Source organism: Dreissena polymorpha, chromosome 9, assembly GCF_020536995.1.
Source record: "Dreissena polymorpha isolate Duluth1 chromosome 9, UMN_Dpol_1.0, whole genome shotgun sequence".
Classification (NCBI taxonomy): Eukaryota; Metazoa; Mollusca; class Bivalvia; order Myida; family Dreissenidae; genus Dreissena; species Dreissena polymorpha.
The window spans coordinates 67,063,615-67,088,433 of NC_068363.1; the positions used below are offsets into that span (position 1 = coordinate 67,063,615).

General features: G+C 35.1%; 1 protein-coding gene across 8 annotated transcripts in view; it reads left to right on the forward strand.

Moving 5' to 3' along the window:
• LOC127844267 (uncharacterized) overlaps positions 1–19,343 on the forward strand; it is an 83,976-nt gene extending 64,633 nt beyond the window's left edge. For 6 of the 8 annotated variants that reach the window (XM_052374340.1, XM_052374334.1, XM_052374333.1 and 3 more), the window contains exons 2-3: positions 17,465–17,629; positions 18,204–19,343. In XM_052374340.1, coding sequence (XP_052230300.1) covers positions 17,474–17,629; positions 18,204–19,235 — 1,188 coding nt within the window. In that variant the 5' untranslated portion in view covers positions 17,465–17,473 and the 3' untranslated portion in view covers positions 19,236–19,343. Of the gene's footprint in view, positions 1–6,724; positions 6,898–8,750; positions 9,188–17,464; positions 17,630–18,203 lie in introns of those variants that run through there. The other 2 variants (XM_052374337.1, XM_052374335.1) reach the window with 2 other exon arrangements.
• Positions 19,344–24,819: the final 5,476 nt, after the last annotated feature.

Sequence of the window (24,819 nt, forward strand, 5' to 3'; positions counted from 1 at the left end):
ACATAAAAGATTACAAACATAATTTAACATATACACCAAGTTAAAGGGGCCTTTTCACAGATTTGGGCATTTTTTTTAACTTATTCATTAAATGCTTTATATTGATACATGTAAACATTGGATCGTAAAAGCTCCAGTAAAAAATCAAGAAAAAATTAAAAAAGGGAAAAGAACATTGCCCGGAGCAGGTTTCGAACCAGTGACCCCTGGAGTCCTGCTAGAGTCCTGAAGTAAAAACGCTTTAGCCTACTGAGCTATTCCGCCGAGTACACATTCTTAACGTATTTTATAGCTTATATAAGCAATCTTCGTAGTTTCACAAAATTTAACGACAAAAACAGAACTCTCCAAATTATTCAATCGTTTCGCGTTGCAACGCTTTATAATGTTTAGGTTTTAAAATCGTCAAAAGATGCATATAATGGCTATATTAGAGCATGGTTAATGTTCAGTATTACTGTTTCCTCACAAAAATCATAACTAAAACGAAAACTTACGAATCTGAAACAACTTTTTTCAATTTTGTCAATTTACCAAAGCGTGAAAAGATCCCTTTAAACTTATCAGCGGGTTAATGTTTGAAATAATACTTTTATGAATTTACATAAATTGTTTAAATCCTTTAAGGACCTTGTTGTCAACAATTCTTTAAATTTTAGCGTATTTGTTCTACAGTAGTAGTATTTTTTTATAAACTTCCTTCTATGTTTATTAAAAAAGGGACATATAAGCATGTAGTGAAATTCATCCGCCACATCTCTGCATGTACAATGAGGGCATGTTCTCTCATTTATGTCTTGATTGGTCCATCTACCTGTCTCATTTGGGAAAAAGTGATTACCAGTTCTAAGTTTAATAAATAAAGATGATTCATATTTAGTTAGTGTGATTAAATATTTCTCTAATTCAATCTTATCCTTAAATATTGAATAGTTTAAGCCTTTTGTTGAGTTTTGAAGTGAGGTATGCCAGGTTTGCTTGTATTGATCAAGTAATATGCCCTTTATAGTGTACTTTATATTTTTATTTTGGATTTGATCTTGATTTAGCCAGATGTAATTTCTGCCAGTTTGTGTGAAGATATTTTTTACATAATTTATCCATTTAGATTCAAAGTTAGGAAGGTTTAACATGTATTTATATATGAGATATGCTAATTTATCCGGTTTCCCAGTTATTAATCTATTCCAGTATGCAATCATTCTGCATTTTATAGTGAGATCTATGGGGTATCTTCTGAGTTCTGCGTATATCATATAAAGTGGGGTGCTTTTTCTTAGATTGAAAATTTTTCTCAGAAATTTATTGTGTATTTTCTCTAGTAAATCAATGCTTTCATAGCCCCAAACCTCTGCAGAATATGTTAATATTGGCAGGTAGTGTTATCAAAAAGTTTTAATATCAGATCTATTGGTAAATTAAGGTTATTAATTCTTGAATAGAGTAGGTGCATTGCTTTCCTTGCTTGTTGTGCAAGATGTTTCTTTGCAGTTAGGAAGCTACCAGATTTTGCTAAAAAAACACCTAGATATTTGTATGAGTTAACAATTTCTAGAGACGTGTTGTCTATTTTAAAAGAGAAGTTTCTATTTTGCCTGGATCCGAAAATCATTACTTTTGTTTTATCCTTATTTATATTTAACTTCCATGTTTTACAGTAATCAGCAAAGTCATTCAGACAGTTTTGTAGTGTTTGGGCATTTTTAGCAATTAAGACTGTGTCGTCTGCATATAATAGTACAATTATTTTGAGAAAAGTAGCAATATCGTTTTCTGGATTTGTAAGTTCTATACCATGGTGGCCTTTAGATTCTAAGTAATTCCCAAGGTCATTTAGGAAAAGGGAAAAGAGGACAGGCGATAAATTTTCTCCCTGACGCACGCCGCAGTTACATGAGAAAAATGGGGAGTTTTGAGTTCCATTCGAGTTACATGAGAAAATTGGGGAGTTTTGAGTTCTAACCGAGACACAGGATTTTATATTAGAGTACATATTCCTTATTAAACTGAGAAATTTACCATTTATGTTGTAATTAATAATTTTTGTCCATAAACCCACACGCCAAACAGAATCAAAAGCTTTTGAAAAGTCTATGAAACATACAAAGATTTTCTTTTTGTAGTGCCTTAGTATTTCTACTATTGAATTTAAGGTGAAGATGTGATCAGTTGTAGAATAATTTTTTCTAAAGCCAGCCTGGTTTTCAGAGAGTACTTCATTATCTTCAAGAAATTTACCAAGTCTGTCATTTAAAATGGCTGTGAGAAGTTTACTTACACAACTTAAAAGAGTAATTGGGCGGTAATTTTCTGGAGCTCCAGTATCGCCCTTATTTTTATACAGTGGGATTATGGCCCCTTCACCCCATTGGTCTGGTAGTATACCTGTTTCCAGTATTACATTAAATAAGGATACATATTAGTGCTGCAACAATACGCCAAAAACCGTATTGCAATATATTGTCAGTTCAAAAACCCGTATTGCAATATATCGCAATATATTGCTAACTTGTACCAAAATTATAACTTGCCAATTACCCAATAATCCCGTATATTCCAGTTTTAAAGCAAATTCTGGTATATATTAACTATAAATATGCTCAAGAATAACAAGAAACACAAACATTCGCAAATTTTCTTAAGTATCAAATACATTTTGGCATTCGTTACTATTTAAAGATGTGATGAAATAACGTCCAACTGGGGCGTTTTTTTTTCCACTGAACACGCGTAATTCACCTGACGTGATGTTCCCGTTTTTATACAACACAAAATACACCCATACTTTCCATGCAACGTTCTACATGTCTATATAATTTTCGCGCGCTTTTTATTGAGACAAAGGATAAAAAACTTTTTATTTGACGCTAGAATTTTTTATTGTCGCATTAGCATTAAAATTTGGAAGCGTATTTCCGAAATTTGGATATCAAATTTAATAATGCTCAATTCCGAATCAAACGAAACATTTACAGCTGTGCGCAATAATTCAACGATAATCTGTTCAAAAGCATCGAAAGAATGCTCCGATGTAACAACGCTACTCCGTATAATAAACTTTCAGAATGCTATTTTTACAAAAAAAAATACATGTATTTACACTGCTTTGTTTTGTTTACCTTCATTATTTCGGATGGCTTTTCTGGACGAAATGTGAATGAATTTTTGTAAAATTTTCGTACCGGTATGATGAAAATTGTATCGCAATACAATATGCTGATTGCGTATTGCGATATATACCGATATACCGGTATATTGTTGCAGCACTAATACATATAAAGGTAACATCTTTTCTTTTGAGTGTTTAATGTATTCATTTACAATGCCATCCAAGCCCGGTGCTTTATTATTTTGAAGTTTATTTATACATTTATCTATTTCTTCAGCTGTTATGTTTACATTTAATATATTGTTATCATTTTCTATATCAATTCTATTTATTATATGTGACTCATCAGTATCATGGTCCTGGTTGCTAGCTTTTTCAAAATAGTTATGTAATAAGTCTAGAGGTGGCGTATCATCATTTTTATTTTTTGCTTTAACTTTATTTAAGTACTTCCAGTATTCTTTTGGCTGTTTTGTTTGCATGGTTCTAAGGACATTTTCCCTATTTTTGTTATATTTATTTATGTGAGTATTCATTATTTTCTTATATTTTTTACATGCTAGATTTGCACTAATTTTATTGTATTCTGTTGGATGTTTATTGAATATTTTTCTTGCTTTTACATATATTTTCCTAGCCTTTTCACACTGTATGCCAAACCAGGGTTTATATTTTTTGCCTTTTCGTTTTTTGCTTATTTGGACTTCTGGGAAGCTTTCCTTAGCACTATTTATAAGAATATTTGACATTTCATGTGTTATTCTATTTATATTATTTTGGTTTGCAGTAAAGTGGTCAGATTCAATTTCTCTCACTATGCTATTTATAGCTTCTACATTTACATTTGACATGAATGTTTCACAAAGGGATTCTTTCCATTTTGGTCTGTAAGTTTTTGTTTCAAAAGTGTTATTGTTAATGCAGGCCTCGACTTTTATTTTATAGTTAATGAGAGCATGGCCATCTGAACTTAGTCCGTTCACATTCATAATTTCAAATTCCTTAAGAATTGAAAAGGCTTTAATTGTAGATATTAAATAGTCAATTACGGATATGTTTCTAAATGTCATTTTGCCAATAAATCTATCTTTACCAAACCTACCATTGATAATATTAATGTTGTTATTTTTACATAAGTCTAAGAGGCGATATCCATGGTTATTTTTCTTTTTATCTTGAGAAACCCTTCTTAATGGTATGTTACAATTTTCCATTTGGGCCTTTTGATCGAAAAAAGTAATAGTCTCATTATCAAGATTGAAAAAATCTGTCAAAAAATCATAATTTTCTGTATAGTCAGATAAGTCTGCAGTTTGTGCGTTCATATCGCCGCAGATGTAAACATGTTCAAAGCTGCTGCATTTAATAGCTACTTCGTTTTCAAAAATTTCATACTCATCATCATTATAGAACCTCGAATGCAGTGGTGGTATGTAAACAATACCTATAACAATGTCGCTACCAATATGAGTATAATCATTTCTAATTTTCAACCATAAAACATATTCTGACTGGCTGTCTATTACGTCAACGTGTTTGTAAATACTATTTTTTATCAAAGCGTCTATACCACCAGATTTTCGTTTGTATTTTTGTTTTCTGGTTTTACTAATAACAGAGTAATTATCAATTTCAATTATGTCATTGTCATCAAGTTTTGTCTCAGTTGCAAAAAGCATGTCATAACTATTTACTAATGAGACAAATTCAGGGTATAATGCACGCCTTTTAAGGCCACAAACGTTAAGCACAGCAATATTTACCGAGTCAAAGTTTGTTTCTGGTCCGCTTTTTGGTGCACAGTTCGTCACATTGTTAGTATTGTTAACATTCCCCCGATTGTCCTAGCGATTTTGGGGTGCAACAGTATTTTGGGTCCCACTGGTTGCCCCTAGGGCATCATCCGGTTTGTGATGTCTGCGGTTCAAGTGGGCCTCCATCTGGATCATAGACTGACTATACTGGTCAGTCGCGTGCGCGTCGTCTGTTGAGTCACTGTCGTCGCCGGTGTCGGATTCGTCCGATTCCGTGGGTAGGCTAGCATACCTATTGCTAGTAGAGATTGGGTTGGACGGTGTCTTATGCACGGGAGATTTAGTTACCGTTTCAGATGTTTTTAGTTGTTCCGTTCGGTGCGATTGCGTAATGATTTTCCAGTCTGGGAATTCGTCTTGCAGTACAGTTTTTTGTACTATTAATTTGGCAGGGTAACCAATGTGGACACTACCCTTGGGATTGTTCGCTCTTTCTTGTTTGAAGCGATTCCAAAGCCTAGCACGCGCTTGGGTTATTTCCTTAGGGTAGTCTCTATTTATCCCGTATTTAGTGCCCTTCAACTTGTATGCATTAGCCAGTATATCTTCGATGTCGCGCTCATTTTGGAAACGGACTATAATTGGTCGAGTTTGTTTGTCATTGAATGACCCGATACGGTGTATTTTGTCGATATACATGTTTGTTGTGTCAAGTTCGAGTTGGTCATTTATGAACGATGCTATAACATCTTCTAAGTTTTCCCATTTACGTTCGGGGAAGTTACGAAATATAAGATTATTTTTTCTGCTTTTTGCTTCATTGTCAATGATTTTTTATTCCAGTATTTTGAGCCTGGTGCACGTGCTCTCGCTTTCCATTTTAAATGACTTGACTTCATGTTCTATGCTGTCAATTTTCTCCGATAACAAGTTCGTATTGTGTAACAAATCGAAAATTGTAACTAATTTCTCATCAGTATTCATTCGCATAAAGTCATCTTTGAACACAGTATCAAACGATTTGATTGCATGTTATAGGTTACTATATTTCTAAAATAATCTGCTACCTTTGTAAGTGTAATAACAAATTATTGCTTTAAACAGTTTAACAATTCAATCGAATATTTTTATTAAATATTTCCAGCTTTTTTATACCAATAAGATAAGTTTGCTTCATCATACGATTTTGTCATGCATAGCTTAGTTTTCTCAATGATTCGAGCAGCTTTGGAAATTTTAACACTAATGTCTCGTTTTTTTATAAATCAACCGTACATTACACCCCAGCTAGCTCATAATGTTACAAAGACTTTAAATTTTGGTTCTTATATGGTTTTGTTTTCCAAAATATGTTAATTACTATTATTAAACTGTTTCATTTAGATTTTTATATTTAACGAGGGTTGCTTTCATAAATAAAAGGCGTGTTATTGTGTTCACTATTTTAGATTTAAAAATGTAACGTTCCGTCCAAGTTCTGGAAACGTATTATAATTCTTCAGGTGTACACAAACAATTAAATGAATTACGCACTTTAATCCAAACTAACATAAAGTACTTAACATATAACATCACGACACTGGTTTAACATTTGTCAGGCCTATATAAGTTATCGTTTTATTGTTTGTACAATGATAAACGCCCTTAAGGAAAACTGCAATGTGCAACGGTAAACGTCGTGGCAATTTGAACGGTAACTAAGCGTAATGATTCATTTGATTTCGCAATCTCTGTCATTTGTACTATTATTTGTTTTGTGTGCGTGGGGGTTTCATAAATGCAATCACAATAAGATAACAAGCTGTTACCTGTATAGGTGTGTCCGTTGTATTCACTGTCTATCACGTTCGATGCTTTTTTTTATATGTTGCGTTAAAGCGAATAAAGACAATACCATCTATTTTAGACACAATAAATACAGTTGGGCATGAGCATGATATTAATTTGTGATTCTTTTAAGATGGATATATATATTTACAAGTCAATTCTTTACCAGCACACTTTTAAAGGGGCTAGTAAAAGCGAGTATATAAGGTAGGCGATCTGTGTATTACCATTTTCTCCGTAGAGTAATACAAACACTGATATTGATTTAGATTTTTTGTTCATGATTTTACACAATTAAATTATCTTTATTATGAATATTATAATTATTATAATGATGAATACCATTGAAACACCAATCGATATATTACAAGTTGAACGCAGAATATGGAATGACAATTTACAAGTACCGTTAGTTATTGTTAAAAACTACCCATGACCCGTCCCATGTGATAAAAATCCGTTTGTTGGTGCTTTAGCATGACAACACAGTTTGAATAACTCGATTTTTCTTTGGTGCGTAATCTTAAAGGGATGGTCAACCAGATTGCTATATTATGTATACATGTCTATATCACGAAAAAATATAAAACTTCTAAAATACCGTATTTTTTACCATTATTAGTTTCTATTGATTAAGATATCACGACTGATGTATTACATTACTTGAAAAAAGTTGTTAATTGTTCATATTTTGAGTATATTCGGTAATAAAATTTACTGAGTATGTCTAACAGGTAATTTGGAGAGTTCTGTTGTCGTTATATTTTGTGAAACTACGAGGATTGCTTATATATTGTATAAAATACAATTCCCATTGTATGAGCATGGGTGGACGAGTGGTCTAAATGCGAAACTTCTTAATACAGACTCCATGGGTCAGTGGTTTGAGCCCTGTTGAGGGTTAATCTTTTTCTAAATTTTATTCTTGATTTTTTACTGGAAAGTTTTAGATCCAATGATTAAATTTATCTATATAAAGCATTTAATGACGGATTTTTAGAACTTTTATGTTTTCGTGATATATAGCAATCGGGTTGACTGTCCCTTTAAAATATCAAATTTGCATTTTATCCACCGTATCAAATTGTTTGAAACGTCAATCACAACGGTTCTTTCTAAGAATCACCATTAAGTGTTTTTGTATGCCATACGTATGTATACGAAATTAATTGAATGTATAATTGTGATTAAAACATATGGAAGAAAATAAAAACTTAATATTGGCTATGCTTTAAGCTGACGTCTTTTTGTAATTCATGATATCAGATGAAATTATTTTGCTCCTGTTATAACACCACTTTATTATTTTGAAATAGTTATTGTGAGTAAAACATATTTGAAGTTAATGAGTGTATAAGGTTTGCCAAATGGTTTTAGTCAATGAATTCAATTCAATTCAAATATTTTATAAAACTCAACCGCAATGCGAACAGTTGAAAGGAAGCTCGGGCGCAAGCTCAATATGTATTTGGACCTTTAGCTCGACAAGGGCCTTGTGAATTGGAGATTAGAAATCGCTATTTATAGAGCGATTGTGTAGGCTAAATAAAAGGGTCATGTGAATGAGAACAACATTCTGCTAATGAATTTCAATGACATAGTAATGTACATTATTATCTTCAGACGTAAACAAAACTTAATTACCAATTTATTTTTAACAACTAAATATGCAAATATGAATGCAGTTTTTAATCCAGATGTGTATGTGGCATTTAAAAAATATTGTACATTTCTATTCCCGAAAATTAGAAAGGCGCTAATCTATAGGGCTTTGAATTCGCCGGTTTATATTTACCCCACTAAATTGGTGTCAAACCCCTTCTTTAACTACTACGCGGAAAAAATTATATTGGAAAAAAACAGTAACAAGCAATAATTAATGCGTAAAAACTCTAAAACGCAACACAACTTCAACTGTAATTCTAAAAGCTAACTACTCTATTTCTTAGACAAACATTTGTCATGACAAATTTGAATAGTGTGACCTGTAAAAACTAAGGACTAGTCCACGGAGTATGGTTTTATCAGCTGAGTGATACCGAGTTCAAACACTGAACGCTGATAAAAGTCTCCACGTTGGTGATCCCATATTCACCGTTGTCAAACTAGGTTGTAAACAGTTCGCTTCTCTTTACCTGAGTAAAGAATGGCGAGGAATTAGCGCTGTGAAAAACGTGCGACGGGTGTACGATTGGCATGTGTTTGCAAATACTTATTGGGCGGTGTTTGTTTGTGATACGGGAGTGTTAAGGGAGTAATAATTTGTAATAATCAATATCCGGATATTTCGAAACTCAACACGGAGATATTAGAGGCAAAATGGACAGATCTTGTGTTCTGACATTTAACTATTATTATCACAAAGCAGCAGACGTTTACTATGAAGTTTATGTAAGGAAACACAGCCATTCACTGTATATATTTTTATAGTGACTAAAATATGATTATATAAAAGGATAATATTACACTAGCTGTGAGTAATATACATAAATATCGGGTAAGCATATGTTATTTCAGTTTATATCTTCAAAAAGCTCAATTTAGTAAATGTTTTGTTAAGGGGAATTATATGTACATGTTTCCTTTTTATAACAGTTCAATATTGCTTTTATATTTTTTGTTTTATTTGTTTAAATCGGTAAAAGTTTTTGTGTGGTTAATTTATTTCTTCATTTTTCGTGTTCTGAGAAAACTGGACATAATGCATGTGCGTAAAATGTCACCCTAGATAAGCCCCAGATTAGCCTATGCAGTCCACACAGGCTAATTAGGGACGACACTTTCCGCATAAAATGGATTATTGCTAAGAAGAGACTTCATCTAAGCGAAACATGTCATGAAAGCGGAAAGTGTCGTTCCTGATGTGCGGACTGCACAGGCTTATATGGGACGACACTTTACGCTCATGCATTATGCCCAGTTTTCTCAGAACACGACTCAACTTATGTCCCACGAAAAATAATGATTTTACAGTATTTAGACTTAAAAGTGAGACTTCTATCCTCCTGTTTCGCACATTTCAAATATTAACAATTTGAAATATAACACACGAGATCTAATGGTGTGATAAATAATTTGTGAAATAAAATATCGAACACTATCAATCTATTACAACACGTGTTTAATAGCAAATCGGTGTATTATTCAGTAATTCTAACATGACACTCGCTGATTATTCTACACTGAACACAATCTTCTTGGTTAAACCCTCTCATAAACACTGTAAAACGTCGCCCACGTGATTTAAGCACTATACTCTACATCGTTTTTAGCTCATCTATTTTTTGAAAAAAAATTATGAGCTATTGTCATCACCTTGGCGTCGGCGTCGGCGTCGGCATCTGCGTCGGCGTCCGGTTAAGTTTTGCGTTTAGGTCCACTTTTCTCAGAAAGTATCAATGCTATTGCATTCAAACTTGGTACACTTACTTACTATCATGAGGGGACTGGGCAGGCAAAGTTAGATAACTCTGGCGTGCATTTTGACTGAATTATGTGCCCTTTTTATACTTAGAAAATTGAAAATTTGGGTTAAGTTTTGCGTTTAGGTCCACTTTTTTCAGAAAGTATCAATGCTATTGCATTCAAACTTGGTACACTTACTTACTATCATGAGGGGACTTGGCAGGCAAAGTTAGATAACTTTGGCGTGCATTTTGACAGAATTATGTGCCCTTTTTATACTTATAAAATTGAAAATTTTGGTTAAGTTTTTTGTTAAGGTCCATTTTATTCCTTTAAGTATCAAAGCTATTGCTTTCATACTTGCAACACTTACTAACTACCGTAAGGGGACTGTGCAGGCAAAGTTATGTAACTCTGACTGGCATTTGGACGGAATTATGGGCCCTTTATACTTAGAAAATTGAAAGTTTGGTTAAGTTTTGTGTTTTGGTCCACTTTACCCCTAAAGTATCATAGATATTGCTTTCATACTTGGAACACTCGCAAACTATCATAAGGGTACAGTAAAAGGACAAGTTGCATAACTCTGGATGTCATTTTTACGGAATTATGGCCCTTTTTTGACTTAGTAACTTTGAATATATGGTTAAATTTTGTGTTTCGATCCACTTTACTTCTTAAGTATCAAGGCTATTGCTTTCAAACTTCAAATACTTTCATGCTATCATGAGGTTACTGTACCTGGCAAGTTGAATTTTACCTTGACCTTTGAATGACCTTGACTCTCAAGGTCAAATTATTAAATTTCTCTAAAATTGCCATAACTTCTTTATTTATGATTAGATTTGATTGATACTTTGACAAAACTACTCTTACCTGACATACCACAATAGACTCCACCCAAACCATCGCCCGTGCCCCCCCCCCCTATTTTTTTTTTTTTTTTTAAGATCATCTCACAAATGACCACCACACCCTCACACTATACCCCCCCCCCACCCCACCCCGTCCCCATTTTTTTTTAAACGGTTAAAAAACAAAACTATTTATTTTGATTATTTTATGTTTGAAATACCGTCCAACCATCGCACCCAAGAATCGCCCCCCCACCCCCCCTCCCCCCACCCGAATCCCCCCCCCCTATTTTTTTTTTTTTTTTTTTAAGATCATCTCACAAATTACCACCACACCCTCACACTATACCCCCCCCACCTCACCCCCCCCCAATTTTTTTTATGAAACGGTTAAAAAACAAAATATTTATTTTTATTATTTTATGTTTGAAATACCGTCCAACCATCGCACCCAAGAATCCCCCCCCCCACCCCCCACCGCCCCCACCCCCCCCACCCCCCCACCCCCCCCCGATTTTTTTTTCCTTTTTTTCGCATTTTTGGAAGAAAATGTAATAAATGTCCACACCCCCACACAATGCACCGCTCTTCACTCCACCCCTCCCTCCTTTGTGATTGAAAATGAGAGTCCCTTCACCTTTAAAAAGAAAATAGATGAGCGGTCTGCACCCGCAAGGCGGTGCTCTTGTTTACAATTGCAACACTATGTTTCGTATCATGACAGATTCGAGCTAATTTTAAAATGTCTTATTTATAATCGCATAATGGCTTGCTTCCTAATCGTTGGCAATTTCTAACCCATATCCTAAAAACCGAAGGTAACCTTAGGTACAGTGATAACTTTTTCACTTCTTTGCCTATATTATACTTTAACCTTCAACTGATATGCGTTTGCAACTTTTTGGTTTGGTATCTATATATCCGGTTTCATGCAGTCCCGCCTTTTATTCTCGTATTTACCATTCCAAGACGATAATTACCGACGTTAGGTGGCCATAGTGTTAGTGCGTCTGGAGTAGAAATAAGAAACGTCATCGTTGTCCTTGATGAGATTAAGCAGCTTGTTTTTATCTTGCCATATCTTCATCTGCTTGTTAGTGCATGATATGTTTGCTCAGATTTGTAAGAGGCTGTTTAAATAACGTGCTATGAATTACGTGTAATGTGGGTATTGTTTATGGATCTTGCTAACAGGTGTTTTCTGTTGAATTCTTTGATGCAATAGGCATTGCTTATGTCTCTTCAACTATTGTATTGCTGTCTCTCCATTTCTAACTTCAAATGAGCATATTAAAATGCTTACTATTCGGTTCTCGTTGTTTTTTATTCTACTCAGTAGTGTTCTACCATCTTCGCGAGGATTAGTGTATTATATATATCTCTCTGTCTCCTTAGAGGGACGTGGACGATCTAATGTCACATTGATTGCATCTAGCTAATCGAGTAGTCATTGCATCGCTTCAAGATGCTTTTTTAACGTGCCAATGTACCAGCATATGACGATTTCAACTCTTTGGTTTCCGTTGGGCTAACCTCACCTTTAACCCAATGACAAAAAACAGGGTGACCAAAAGGCATATGACACAATGGCAGGGTTTTGTTCTTGGGCATCAGGGCATATTCTCGCTACGTTTGACCAAGTAGGCCGCAGTTATAAACACCCCCGAGTGTCTGACAGTCGAATCGGTGGCTACGTGGAGTTCAGTTGATGTGTTCCGTCAAGGTTAGGCATTATTTAGGAAAGCAATGTATTGAAATTGACGACTAACATCATCTTCTGCATTTTTCGCACGACGCTAGCCAGCAGGAATGCCGAATGTGTAATACACACATCACACCATCATTATATAACAAGGTGTAAAGTCCATTATCATTACTCTCTACGAATATCGTATCTGCGAAAACATTTGTTAAATCGTTGACCACACACAGCTCACCGAACTTTAAGTGGACCAATATGGGCCAGTTTTGACCAGTTAAGTTATATTAGCAGGGCTGGTTATACTCGTCTGTTGCCAATTTCGGTCTTACTTCTACTACTAATACTCTCTGCTGGCGCTGCTTCTGCTGATGCTGCTACTGCTTACTGCTTAACTGCTTCTGCTACAACTACTACTAATACTGACTACTACTACTACTACTAGTACTACTACACTCTACTAATACTAGCTACTACTACTACTACTACTACTACTACTACAACTACTACTACTACTGCTACTACTACTACTGCTACGACTACTAATGGCTACTACTACGACTACTACTGCTACTACTACTACTACGACTGACGATAGACGACTACGACGTACGACGACGGACGACGCGACGAGGAGACGACGACGAGACGACGACGAACGCCGACACGACGCGACCACGAGACCGAAGCCACCACGACCACGACGCCGACCACGACAGACCACGACGACCACGACGCAGACCACGACGCGACCACGACGACGACCACGAACCGACCACGACGACCACGACGCGACAACCGACCACGACGCCGAACCACGACGCCTACCACGACGCAGACCACGACGCAGACACGACGACCACGACGCCTCCCACGACTCCGACCACGACGACCACGACGCCGACCACGAGCGACCACGACTCGACCACGACTCAGACCACGAGCAGACCACGACGACCACGACCGCCACGAGCCTACAAACACGCCGACCACTACGACCACGAAGCCGACCACGACCACCACGACGCCGCCACGACACGACGACTCCGACCACGACGCTCCACCACGACTACGACACGACTCCTACCAGACCCGACCACTACGCCGACCACTACTCCTACCACTACTCCTACCACGACGCCGACCACTACTCCTACCACTACGACTACGATCGACGAGACTCCGCACGAACTCCTACCACTACGCCGACCACTACTCCTACCACGACTACGAACGACGCCGACCACTACTACCACGACGCGACCACTACTCCGACCACTACTCCGACCACGACGCAGACCAAGACGCCGACCACTACGACCACTACGCGACCACGACTCCTACCACGACTCCGACCAGACGCAGACCACGACGCAGACCACGACGACGACGACGCCGACCAGACGCCTACCACGACGCCGACCACGACACGACTCCGACCACGACCACCACTACGCCGACCACGACGACGACGACGCGACCACGACGCCGACCACTACTCCGACCACTACGCCTACCACGACTCCTCCTCCTCCTCCTACTACTACGCCGACAACGACGACGACTACGCCTACCACTACTCCTACCACTACTCCGCCTCCGCCTCCCGACGACTACTACTACTACTACTACTACACTACTACTACTACTACTACTACTACAACTACCACTACTACTACGCCTCCGCCTGCTACTGCTACTGCTACGGCTACTACTACTACGACTACTACTACTACGACTACTACGACGACGACTACGACGACTACGACGGCGACGACGACGACGAAGACGACGAGACGACGACGAGACGAACGACGGACGACGACGATACGACGACGAGACGGACGACGACACTACTAAGACTACACACTAAGACTACATACGATACGACACACTAGCCTACCACTACCCTACCACTACTCCCACCACTACGCCCACTACTCATACACTACTCCTACAACACTCTCCCCTCTCCTCCTACTACTACTACTCTACTACTACTACTACTACTACTACTACTACACTACTACACACTACTACTACACTAACTACTACTACAACTACCACTACTACTAACTCCTCCTCCTGCTACTGCTACTGCTACTGCTACTACTACTACTACTACTACTTCTACTACTACTACTACTACTACTACTACTACTACTACTACTACTACTACTTCTACTACTACTACTTCTACTACTACTACTACTACGCTACTACACTACTAATCTACTACTACTACTACTACTACTACTACTACTACTACTACTACTACTCCTCCTCCTACTACTACTCCTTCTCCTACTACTACTCCTCCTACTACTCCTACTCCTACTCCTACTACTACTACTACTTCTACTACTACTACTACTACTACTACTACTACTACTACTACTACTACTACTGCTACTACTACTACTACTACTACTACTACTACTTCTACTACTACTGCTACTACTACTACTACTACTACTACTACTACTTCTACTACTACTACTACTACTACTACTACTACTACTACTACTACTACTACTGCTACTACTACTACTGCTACTACTACTACTACTTCTACTACTACTACTCCTCCTCCTCCTACTCCTTCTCCTCCTACTACTCCTACTCATACTCCTACTACTACTACTACTACTACTACTACTACTACTACTACTACTACTACTACTACTACTACTACTACTGCTACTACTACTACTACTACTACTACTACTACTACTACTACTACTACTACTACTACTACTACTACTACTACTACTAACTACTACTCCTACAACTACTTCTACTCCTACTACTACTACTACTACTACTACTCCAACTACTACTACTTATTTACTTGAACGTCTTTTTTTTCAAATTTTCAAATTATCGGTAGGCCCACGATTAAATAAATATACTGCTTGTGTTTTTCTTTAAATCGTTGATGTGGCAGGCGGATATTCTTAAATATATAATAGCATTTATAAGAAGCTCAATTTGCAATTAAACATAATACTTTTGATCAGCAAGTAACCGATATGACATGGACAGTTTGCACATTATAAAAGCTGTTTTAACTGTTAACATACCTAAATACTGTCGGGTTTTTTATCAAACGATTTGATTGCACGTTATATGTTACTATATTTCTAAAATAATCTGCTACCTTTGTAAGTGTAATAACAAATAATTGCTTTAAACAGTTTTACAATTTCAATCGAATATTTTTATTAAATATATCCAGCTTTTTTATACCAATAAGATAAGTTTGCTTCTTCATACGATTTTGTCATGCATAGCTTAGTTTTCTCAATGATTCGAGCAGCTTTGGAAATTTTAACACAAATGTCTCGTTTTTTTTTTATAAATCAACCGTACATTACACCCCAGCTAGCTCATAATGTTACAAATACTTTAAATTTTGGTTCTTATATGGTTTTGTTTTTCGAAATAAGTTAATTACTATAATTAAACTGTTTCATTAAGATTTTTCATATTTTACGAGGGTTGCTTTCATAAATAAAAGGCGTGTCATTGTGTTCACTATTTTGGATTTAAAAATGTAACGTTCCGTCCAAGTTCTGGAAACGTATTATAATTCTTCAGGTGTACACAATGCACATAATAATGGATGTGTTTTAACTGTGAAGTTATATGTTTTGTTAAAAATAGCTACACGTTCATACTTGATATAGAGATGTATAGTATGAGTTGTACATCGATACATAAATTTAGGACTTCAAACCATACATGCGTTCTTATGTATTCCCTAAATGAAATATGAGTACAAATATTTAAGATATGTTATTGTAGATGTTTTGGCAAAGCAGTTTCATCAGAGTTTAGGGTTTAATTATCTTCAATCAATACGTCCTATTCATATACATCATATGTTAACACCAATCAAAATGTATTACCACTCAAAAGGAGTTATAGGAGACTAGGTTTACAACAAAGTTTTAAATAAATATACATACATGCATTTTTAAAAACTTATTAAAACAACAACACAATCATAAAAGTCATCGGCTTGTCTCACCATAGTCCCCGGCTAGTTTATTTCAACTTATTTTTGGTAATGTCCTAAGTATGCATTATATGGGATAGAACAAAATATATTTCAATTAACATTATAGACGAACAGAACATAACAAAACTGTTCTGTTATTTCTTTTTAATTAACTTACTATCGAATATATAAACTACCAAAGAACATATTCGGAAAACGTGAATTATTAAAGATGTACGTTTTAAACTCACACTAAGTACTATCTGTAGAAAGTAATTTAGGGTTTCAACTGTCATTGCAAGATAAACTTCTATATATAGTATCAAGCACGAGTTGTCATATCGTACCATATCTTATTAAACGAGTTAGGAATTTTGTTAGTAAGCGAGCCTTTTGCGAGCTTACTAACGAATTTCCTGGACGAGTTAAATAAAATTTGGTATGAGATGACAATGAGTGTCAGATCTTTTTTTATCACATGCTTTTAAACGATTAAATAAAATAAATATTTACGCAAACATAATGATAACTCCCATATTATGTTGTTTACATTTCGTGACGTCATTTTACGTTGCAACGTCATTTCAGCAATCTAACAAAATGCGATTGGTAAATCGAACGAAAATAAGCCAATGAAAACGCTTAAAAAGTATAAATCACTTGTGATAGACAAAAATATTCGTAATGGATATTTTACATGGAAACCAGGGTATTGCATTTGATAAAATGAAATTCAAACTCACACAGACCCTGTATTATAAGTATCTAAATGCATGATTATATATTGCACTCAAAGTTTTATTTTCATTTCAGGGCTCAATAATGTCGGCATGCAACGACAAATCCTCAGTTTGGCGGATATTGCTTCTTATCCTGGCAAGTCTCTCCGTCTACTTCTATTTGTACTCGAACACCTTCGATGGCTTACGGGCTATACGGGGAAACTCCGTGTACAAAGTAGTGGAAGGAGACCTTCAAGTAAGTGATTCTAAGGCCATATTGAAGTCATTTTGTCGTTAGTAATGTTATTTAAATAATTTGTTAACATTGTAGCAAAACGACGGTAAAAATATATTTGCTTCTAACGATCCTGGGTACGAACCTCTGGTCAGGCTCATTTTAAGTAGTCACTTTTTCATAACTGTAATTATTAAAAACTATTCTAAATATGAAGTTTGATTAGTACATTTATTGAATTCGGTATGAAATAAAGTTTACTCAAACTGGAATAAAAGAAATCGCTGAAAAATGCTAGCAATGCTTTAATGATCAAATTATCCGATATTGGCTTGAACCTAGGTGTTTATAAAGAACAATAACATATCGGAAAACCCCAAAAATCGCATACTATGCCCTCTTCTTCACGAGCAAGTTGCAAAATTAATTGTCAATGTCAAATCACTTATTTGTGATTTCTAGTGGTAATTTAAACTTTGTTTTAAACTGTAGAGCCGGTTTATATGGTCGCTTATGCTACATACTCGATTGCTAAAAACTTTCTTTAATTAAAACAACCGCGGTTATTGAAACGTTCGTCTATGTCTTCTTACAGTCGGTGTGGCACAACCAGTTCGGATCCGTGTCCTACTACCTCAAGCTTCTCGAGGAGACGGATAAAGCACAGGAAGTTTTAGTTTTAAATGGGACTAACCATGCCGCATTGAATGCCCCGTCTACGACTGCGCTAGAAACGACACCGCTGATCCTAGAAAACGTCGACAACACTCTCCTGGAAATGTTCAAATTTCGTATTCTCTCCAACTCAACATTACCATTGCTAACACTATTTACCTCATGGAATGCAAATCCAGAAAAAAATCTCGTTCATAATCTGACCCTCATTAACTGGCGGTTATTGCACCCTTACGTGATTCCCGTGGTTTTCACTAACGAGAGCTCAGTTATTAACGAGTGCAATCAGGCGGGCGTCACTGCGTTGCCACTTTCAGCTGTTGCAGCAGACGGAATTCCTGTGCTTAAGTACATGTATCGTGACGTCATGAACCTTTTTAATACGTCATTTTATGCTTTTAGTAACGGTGACATACTTTTCACTGAAACATTAATTCACACGTTGGCTCAGATTATTAACTCAACAACGGAGGATTTGAGCAAGCCTATTCTAATTGTTGGACAAAGAACAAATGTCGAAAACGTCACCTTAGACGAGGGATCAGACTGGGCTAATGTTACTTGCATTTCAAAAAGTAGAGGCAAACTTTTTACGGGATGGGCGGAAGACTTCTTTATTACTCCGCCATCGTTTCCATGGAAAGAGGTCCCGGAGGTTGTGATAGGTAGGAGAGCTTATGACAATTGGCTTGTGTATAATTCAAGGAAAGTGAAGTACAATGTGATAGACGCCACCAAAACGATCCTGGCCGTACATCAGACCACACAGGCTGGGAATTTTGAAGGTCATGGTCACTCAAATAAGGATTACAATCATAATTTATTGGTAAAAATTTATAAAAGTATAAAATATAACGCCGGTGTAATTGAGTGCTTAGAAAGGTTTACACAATATGAATCAAAACAATTTCAGGTCAAAACGAGAAAGGTGCATAAGGCATGTAATGTGTGATATTTTCGGTAAATAATTTGTGGTTTATTTTATTTTTTCATTTTGTGTATGTTTTATGCGGGCCATACCCATCATATGTTGTTGTGACTTATTAAATAATTAATGATACTGTCATGCTTTATTAGTTTGACAAAAGGCGTTCGTTAATACCCTAATACCAAACCCTGTTTCAGATGCGTTTTACATTGGACTTGAAAAATGTGAAATCGGTTTGAATTGAATGAGCATTAAATAAATTCAAGGGCCTTATTTCTACAGTCGTTAACTGTTTAATCAAATCAATATGCAGATAGTGTAAAACCTTAATCATTCGCATTCAATCAATTTAAATGATAAAAGTCAGATCAATATATGAAATTCATGCATATGCTTTTGGACACTTAAGAGGACACGTAATAGCGTTATCCTCATGAAATTTGCCCAGAACTGAACAGAAATTCGAATGCAAAATAAGTTCACTTTGTCAAATGTTAGAAAAAAGCTCGTTTAGACTAGATGCCTTTTCACAGATTTTGGCATGTATTGAAGTTTGTCATAAAATGCTTTATTGATAAATGAAAACATAAGATCTAAAAAGCTTCAGTAAAAAAACAAGAATAAAATTAAAGAAACAAAAGAGTAACCCTCAACTGGGCTCGAATCACTGACCCCTGGAGTAAAAGTATTTTGCTTACACAATTCGTCAATCCGTGCTCATACAGTTAGTGATGTATTTTATACTTTATATAAGCAATCCTCGTAGTATCACACAATATAACGACAACAACAGAACATTTCAAATTATTAAATCGTTTCGCATTGCCACGCTTTATATATTTCGGGTTTTTAAATCGTAAAAAGATGCAGGTAATGGATATTTTATAGCATGGTAAATGTTCATTATTACTGTTTCACAAATATCATTATTACAACGAAAATTTGCGAATCTCAACATTTTTTTTAATTTTGTCAATTAACCAAAACGTGAAAATACCCATTTAAACTTGGTTAACAGATTTTTAACCAATACTATTTTGGCTTAATTAGAATCTTAGTACAGTAATGTAAAACAAATCGATTGCTAAGTAAAATTGGAGAATAATTTTGGTAACATTATTATCTAATGTACTCCTATTTAAAAATTGTGTTAAGCTGTTCACAATTCTAAGTCTACGTTTACATGAATGAAATAGCAATGAAACTGTATAAATCAATACTTGCAATTTGTTTGCAACGCTCATACTGTGTATTGTTCATCTATTCTAATTACCAAACTTTCTCGGGCTATATTTTTTTTAACCGAAATAACTAGTGATCAGAATTTATGGGCCAAACTCACTGCCTAGTTTTCTTGAAACTTGGTCAGATATTTTTCCCAAAAGATATCTCGGACGAGTACGAAATCGGGTCAAGGCGGTTAATATTTTAAATTTGTTATGTTAAATTAGTTTATTTAAGTTTTAGAAGACGCATTTATTGAACAGTTGGTGTTATTGATCAAGTTATAAAGAACTGTTGTTGAAATGATATCTCCGCTTATTTCAAAACTGGATTACATGGGGTTAAACACTTAGTCATGATGTGAAATTAAATTAAAAGTTTACGGACACTCGAGAAGTATAAATTATTTGCGAAATCATAACGAAACTCAGAATACGTGGTCTACCTGTAATTATAGCTTTGGTCCCGAAAACATGTTTAAAATAAGTTCACTAATGTGCATACTTATTGGTTGTGTTATATTTAAACCATTACTCCGTTATCTCCGATATTACCTTCCCTCAAATTATCGCTTTAACGTTATCAAGTCGTGCACAGAAACCAAGATATGTAAGTTATTTCTAAACGCAACTGAACAAAAACGCGGGAATAAACGGTGAATATCCTTAGCTCATGCAAATAAATTTTGACGTTTGTTGCGGTATGAATACATTATTTAAAAGGGAAAGATAAAATGATTTTTGATTTATATTTAATGTTCTGTTCAAATGGATCCGTTTTAACATAAATACAAGACAATACAAATATGTATTCAAACTTTCACAGTGTACATCATCTTAACACTAGATATTTCACATACAATTATGTCACACAGATGTACGGATACGAAAAGGTTAGGTAAAATACTTGTCATATATTGAGAATTACTGTTTGAAGTTAAGTAACATTATTAGGAATGATTGTGATGATTAAGGTAATACATCTAAGCAAATTACGTAAACTCGCCGTACACTGCGGCATTACATACATTTTGCTTTATAAAGCGTTTAACAATCGTTTATAGACCTTTTAGTGTATCCTTTCCATTCCATTAACTTTGCTGTAACCCATATCTCACATTCGAAAATTCCACATTTATATTCTTGATTTAACTAAAAATGTTCAGTACAATTAAACACGGTTCCCAAATTATTAAAATCATTTACTACTTCTAGTTTCTAACCTTTAAATGTCCATATTTCAGATTGAAATAATCTTCACCATTTTTTGTTAATCAGTATTTACCTTTAATCCACAGCATTTACAATAATTTTATTAAAGATCCAATTGTTTCTGCACTTCCCTGGGCGATTTACCGATTATGACTGTATCATTTGCGAATAGCAACAATATCAATACAATGTAATCAATACTAAGACCGGAAGAGAATTCATTCTGTAAGAACAATTCGAAGTCCTGTACAAATAGAGAGAACAACAAAGAGGACATAACCTCCACTTCCGTTAACCTACAGAAAATTAAAAATATTCCGAGTTTATTTTTTATTATTCTTAGCAATTTACCTTCTATACCCGCTTTGTATATTTTAAGCCATAATGCATTTCGATAAACTGTAGCAAAGCATTTCATCATGTCAAAGCATACAACATTAAGTCTTGTATTTTCATTTACATATTTTTATGAACCAATGACATGGAAATGTATGAAGCATCATTTGTTGAGCGCCCTTTTCTGAATCCGAATAGGCAGATCTAGTTCGGGGAAACGCGAATTCGGCACATTAAAATTATGAGTACTAAAAAATGTTCAGCCTCATCATGAATACAATCAAACAAACCATAACTTATATCAGAGATTTTTTTTAAGTCATCCAAATAGATATTTTGGTATTTAGTTTGATTATTTGAATGAATTTTTTTTCCAAAATTCTTTTGCTTTACCATTTTTAAATCGTTTAATCTCATTGGCCTTATTCCTAAAATAGCGATGTTTTCTTTGTATTTATATTTTTTTTGTAATATTTTTTATACTTTTTAACAATTGAAGTCTATTGTCTTCTTACCTTTTACAATTGAATTGTTTTAAGAGAGAAACATAGTGCCCTTGTGCCATTTTACATTCCACATCAAACCAATTGACATGCCTTACAGCGCTACACTGTTAAAATTTTGAGGTATTGGTTATTAAATATTTTTTCAAAAATAAACGATCAGCAACATTGCGTATCACATCAGTAAATAATTTAACGCATTATTTATAGAGTCACAACTTGAACAATCTAAATCGTTTATAATTCTGTTAAATAAAAGTAGGTTGCTAATAATACCTGATTGGTTACCCAACGAATCGTTTCATTTAAACAATATAATGTAAATGGTCACTGAATGCATTATTAACGTGTACCACAAGTTCTTTAATAAGTATGCAATTTCGTTCATGGCAAACCATGCAATCAACTGTAGAAAACCCGTTATGAGAAAAGTATGTAAACTGACTCGTATCACCTATTATGCCATAAAGTGGTGAAAATTACCTCACGAATCTTTATATTATTTTCAACATGTTTGCGTGTGTTAACGTAACATAAGACACATGCAAATAAGGATGGTATAAACAAGACATTTTTTGTCAGAAATGCCCACCGCAAGTTAATTTGCTTTAAAGATACTCGTCCACTAAATCGTTAAAAAAATAGCAATTTTAAACTTTGTTTCACAGTTTCAAAAATTAAAAGAACACTGTACACCAGATAGCAAAATAAAACTCATTATGTAGACATTTTTGTTCATGAGTAATCATCATTAGAAATGGGAAAAAACACTTGAATACTTTGGACTGCTTCTGTTGTTATCCTTTGATATCGTTACAATACGTGGGTGGCTTAAAGAAAGTATAAAATACATCTTATCTAATGTAAGAAGCCTAGTTGCCGAGTGGTTAAGTCGATAAAGGTAACAAATTCGTGTCCTGAGGGTGAACTTTTGTTTCTTTTGTTCTTTCTAAATGTCTATTAGTGTTACATGGATCAGGCATTCAATGACGAATATTAAATAGTTCCGAAATATGTGAACAAGTTCCTTTAAAGTATAGTTTGGGGCGATCTCAGTCAAATACAATTTTTACGATGTTCAAACATATGATACTCAAAAGTTTAAAAAAGCTTTACGCCAGTGTTTTTCGAGTTATCCTTTATACAAAATGAGAAATATCTTTTAAAAGATGTACGGCGTTGATTATAGTTGATGTTGGTTAAAGATAACGAGTTTATATCAATGAGATCAAAGGTATCAAATGCCTTTTTCTGTGCAGTATTCTGCTGCATAATACGCAAACTAATGACGGAATGTAACGCCAGATGTTGTGGCTTTATCGCATTTCTAGACATTATTAATCATATACCTATACATACAGAGCAGGAATACTTAATGAAGAGTTGACATGAAATGAAAGCATACACGTCAACCGGCCACACGCCAATCATCCATACATATTTCAAATATGTAGACGCGCGTTCTTCGGACAGACCTGTTTGAACGATTTGCCGGGCATAGTTATTCGATTAGTAATAGTATCGCTCTCATGCTTTATAAATGGGTTAATATGTTGGAATAATTCTCATCGCATAAATAAAAATAATATTTAAAAAAATGTCTGGTCAAAATAAATTTCAAATTCAACTAGTTAACGCGATAGCGTTTAAATAACGATTCTTTTTAAATACTGACCACTAACTGCAGGATGGAACGCAATAGATTAAAGTGGGATTACGAGTCCACTGCTTGATCGGCGGATTGTTAAACACTAAATACGTTGACATGTTAAACGGTAAATTTCGAAAACAATTAAAAATATATTTAAAAAAAAGGAATAACAAGATAGAAAAACAATACTTATATGATCTAAAATATACTAGTGCAAATGATGCAATTAAGTAGTAAGGACTTAATATGATCATATAGCCTTTAAGTACAAACGTTCTGGCCCTGACAATCTTCTCAATATAAAGGGGCACACACATACTGTATTTATTTCTAGAGATGAGTGTAGCAATGGTGAACCTTAAGTCTTTTCATTAGAGATAAAATAGTGTCATGCTGAACACGCAGTTAACATCATTGCGATACGCACTTGTGTATCCCTTTCATAGCATATACTTTACAGAATAGAAATTCAATTGAATGGCCTATAAATGTAAATATGATAAATGTTTGAAATTGCCCGTTTTCTATTTCGAAAAGTTTCTGGCCTTCTGGTGGGTAATTAAATTCAAATTTCATTCGACGCTTAAAAGGTTAGCTCGGTTAAACAGCTATGCCGAAAAACTGACTTAAGTAAGCTATATAATGCGTAAATATCTAATCAATATTTTATAAACATACACATA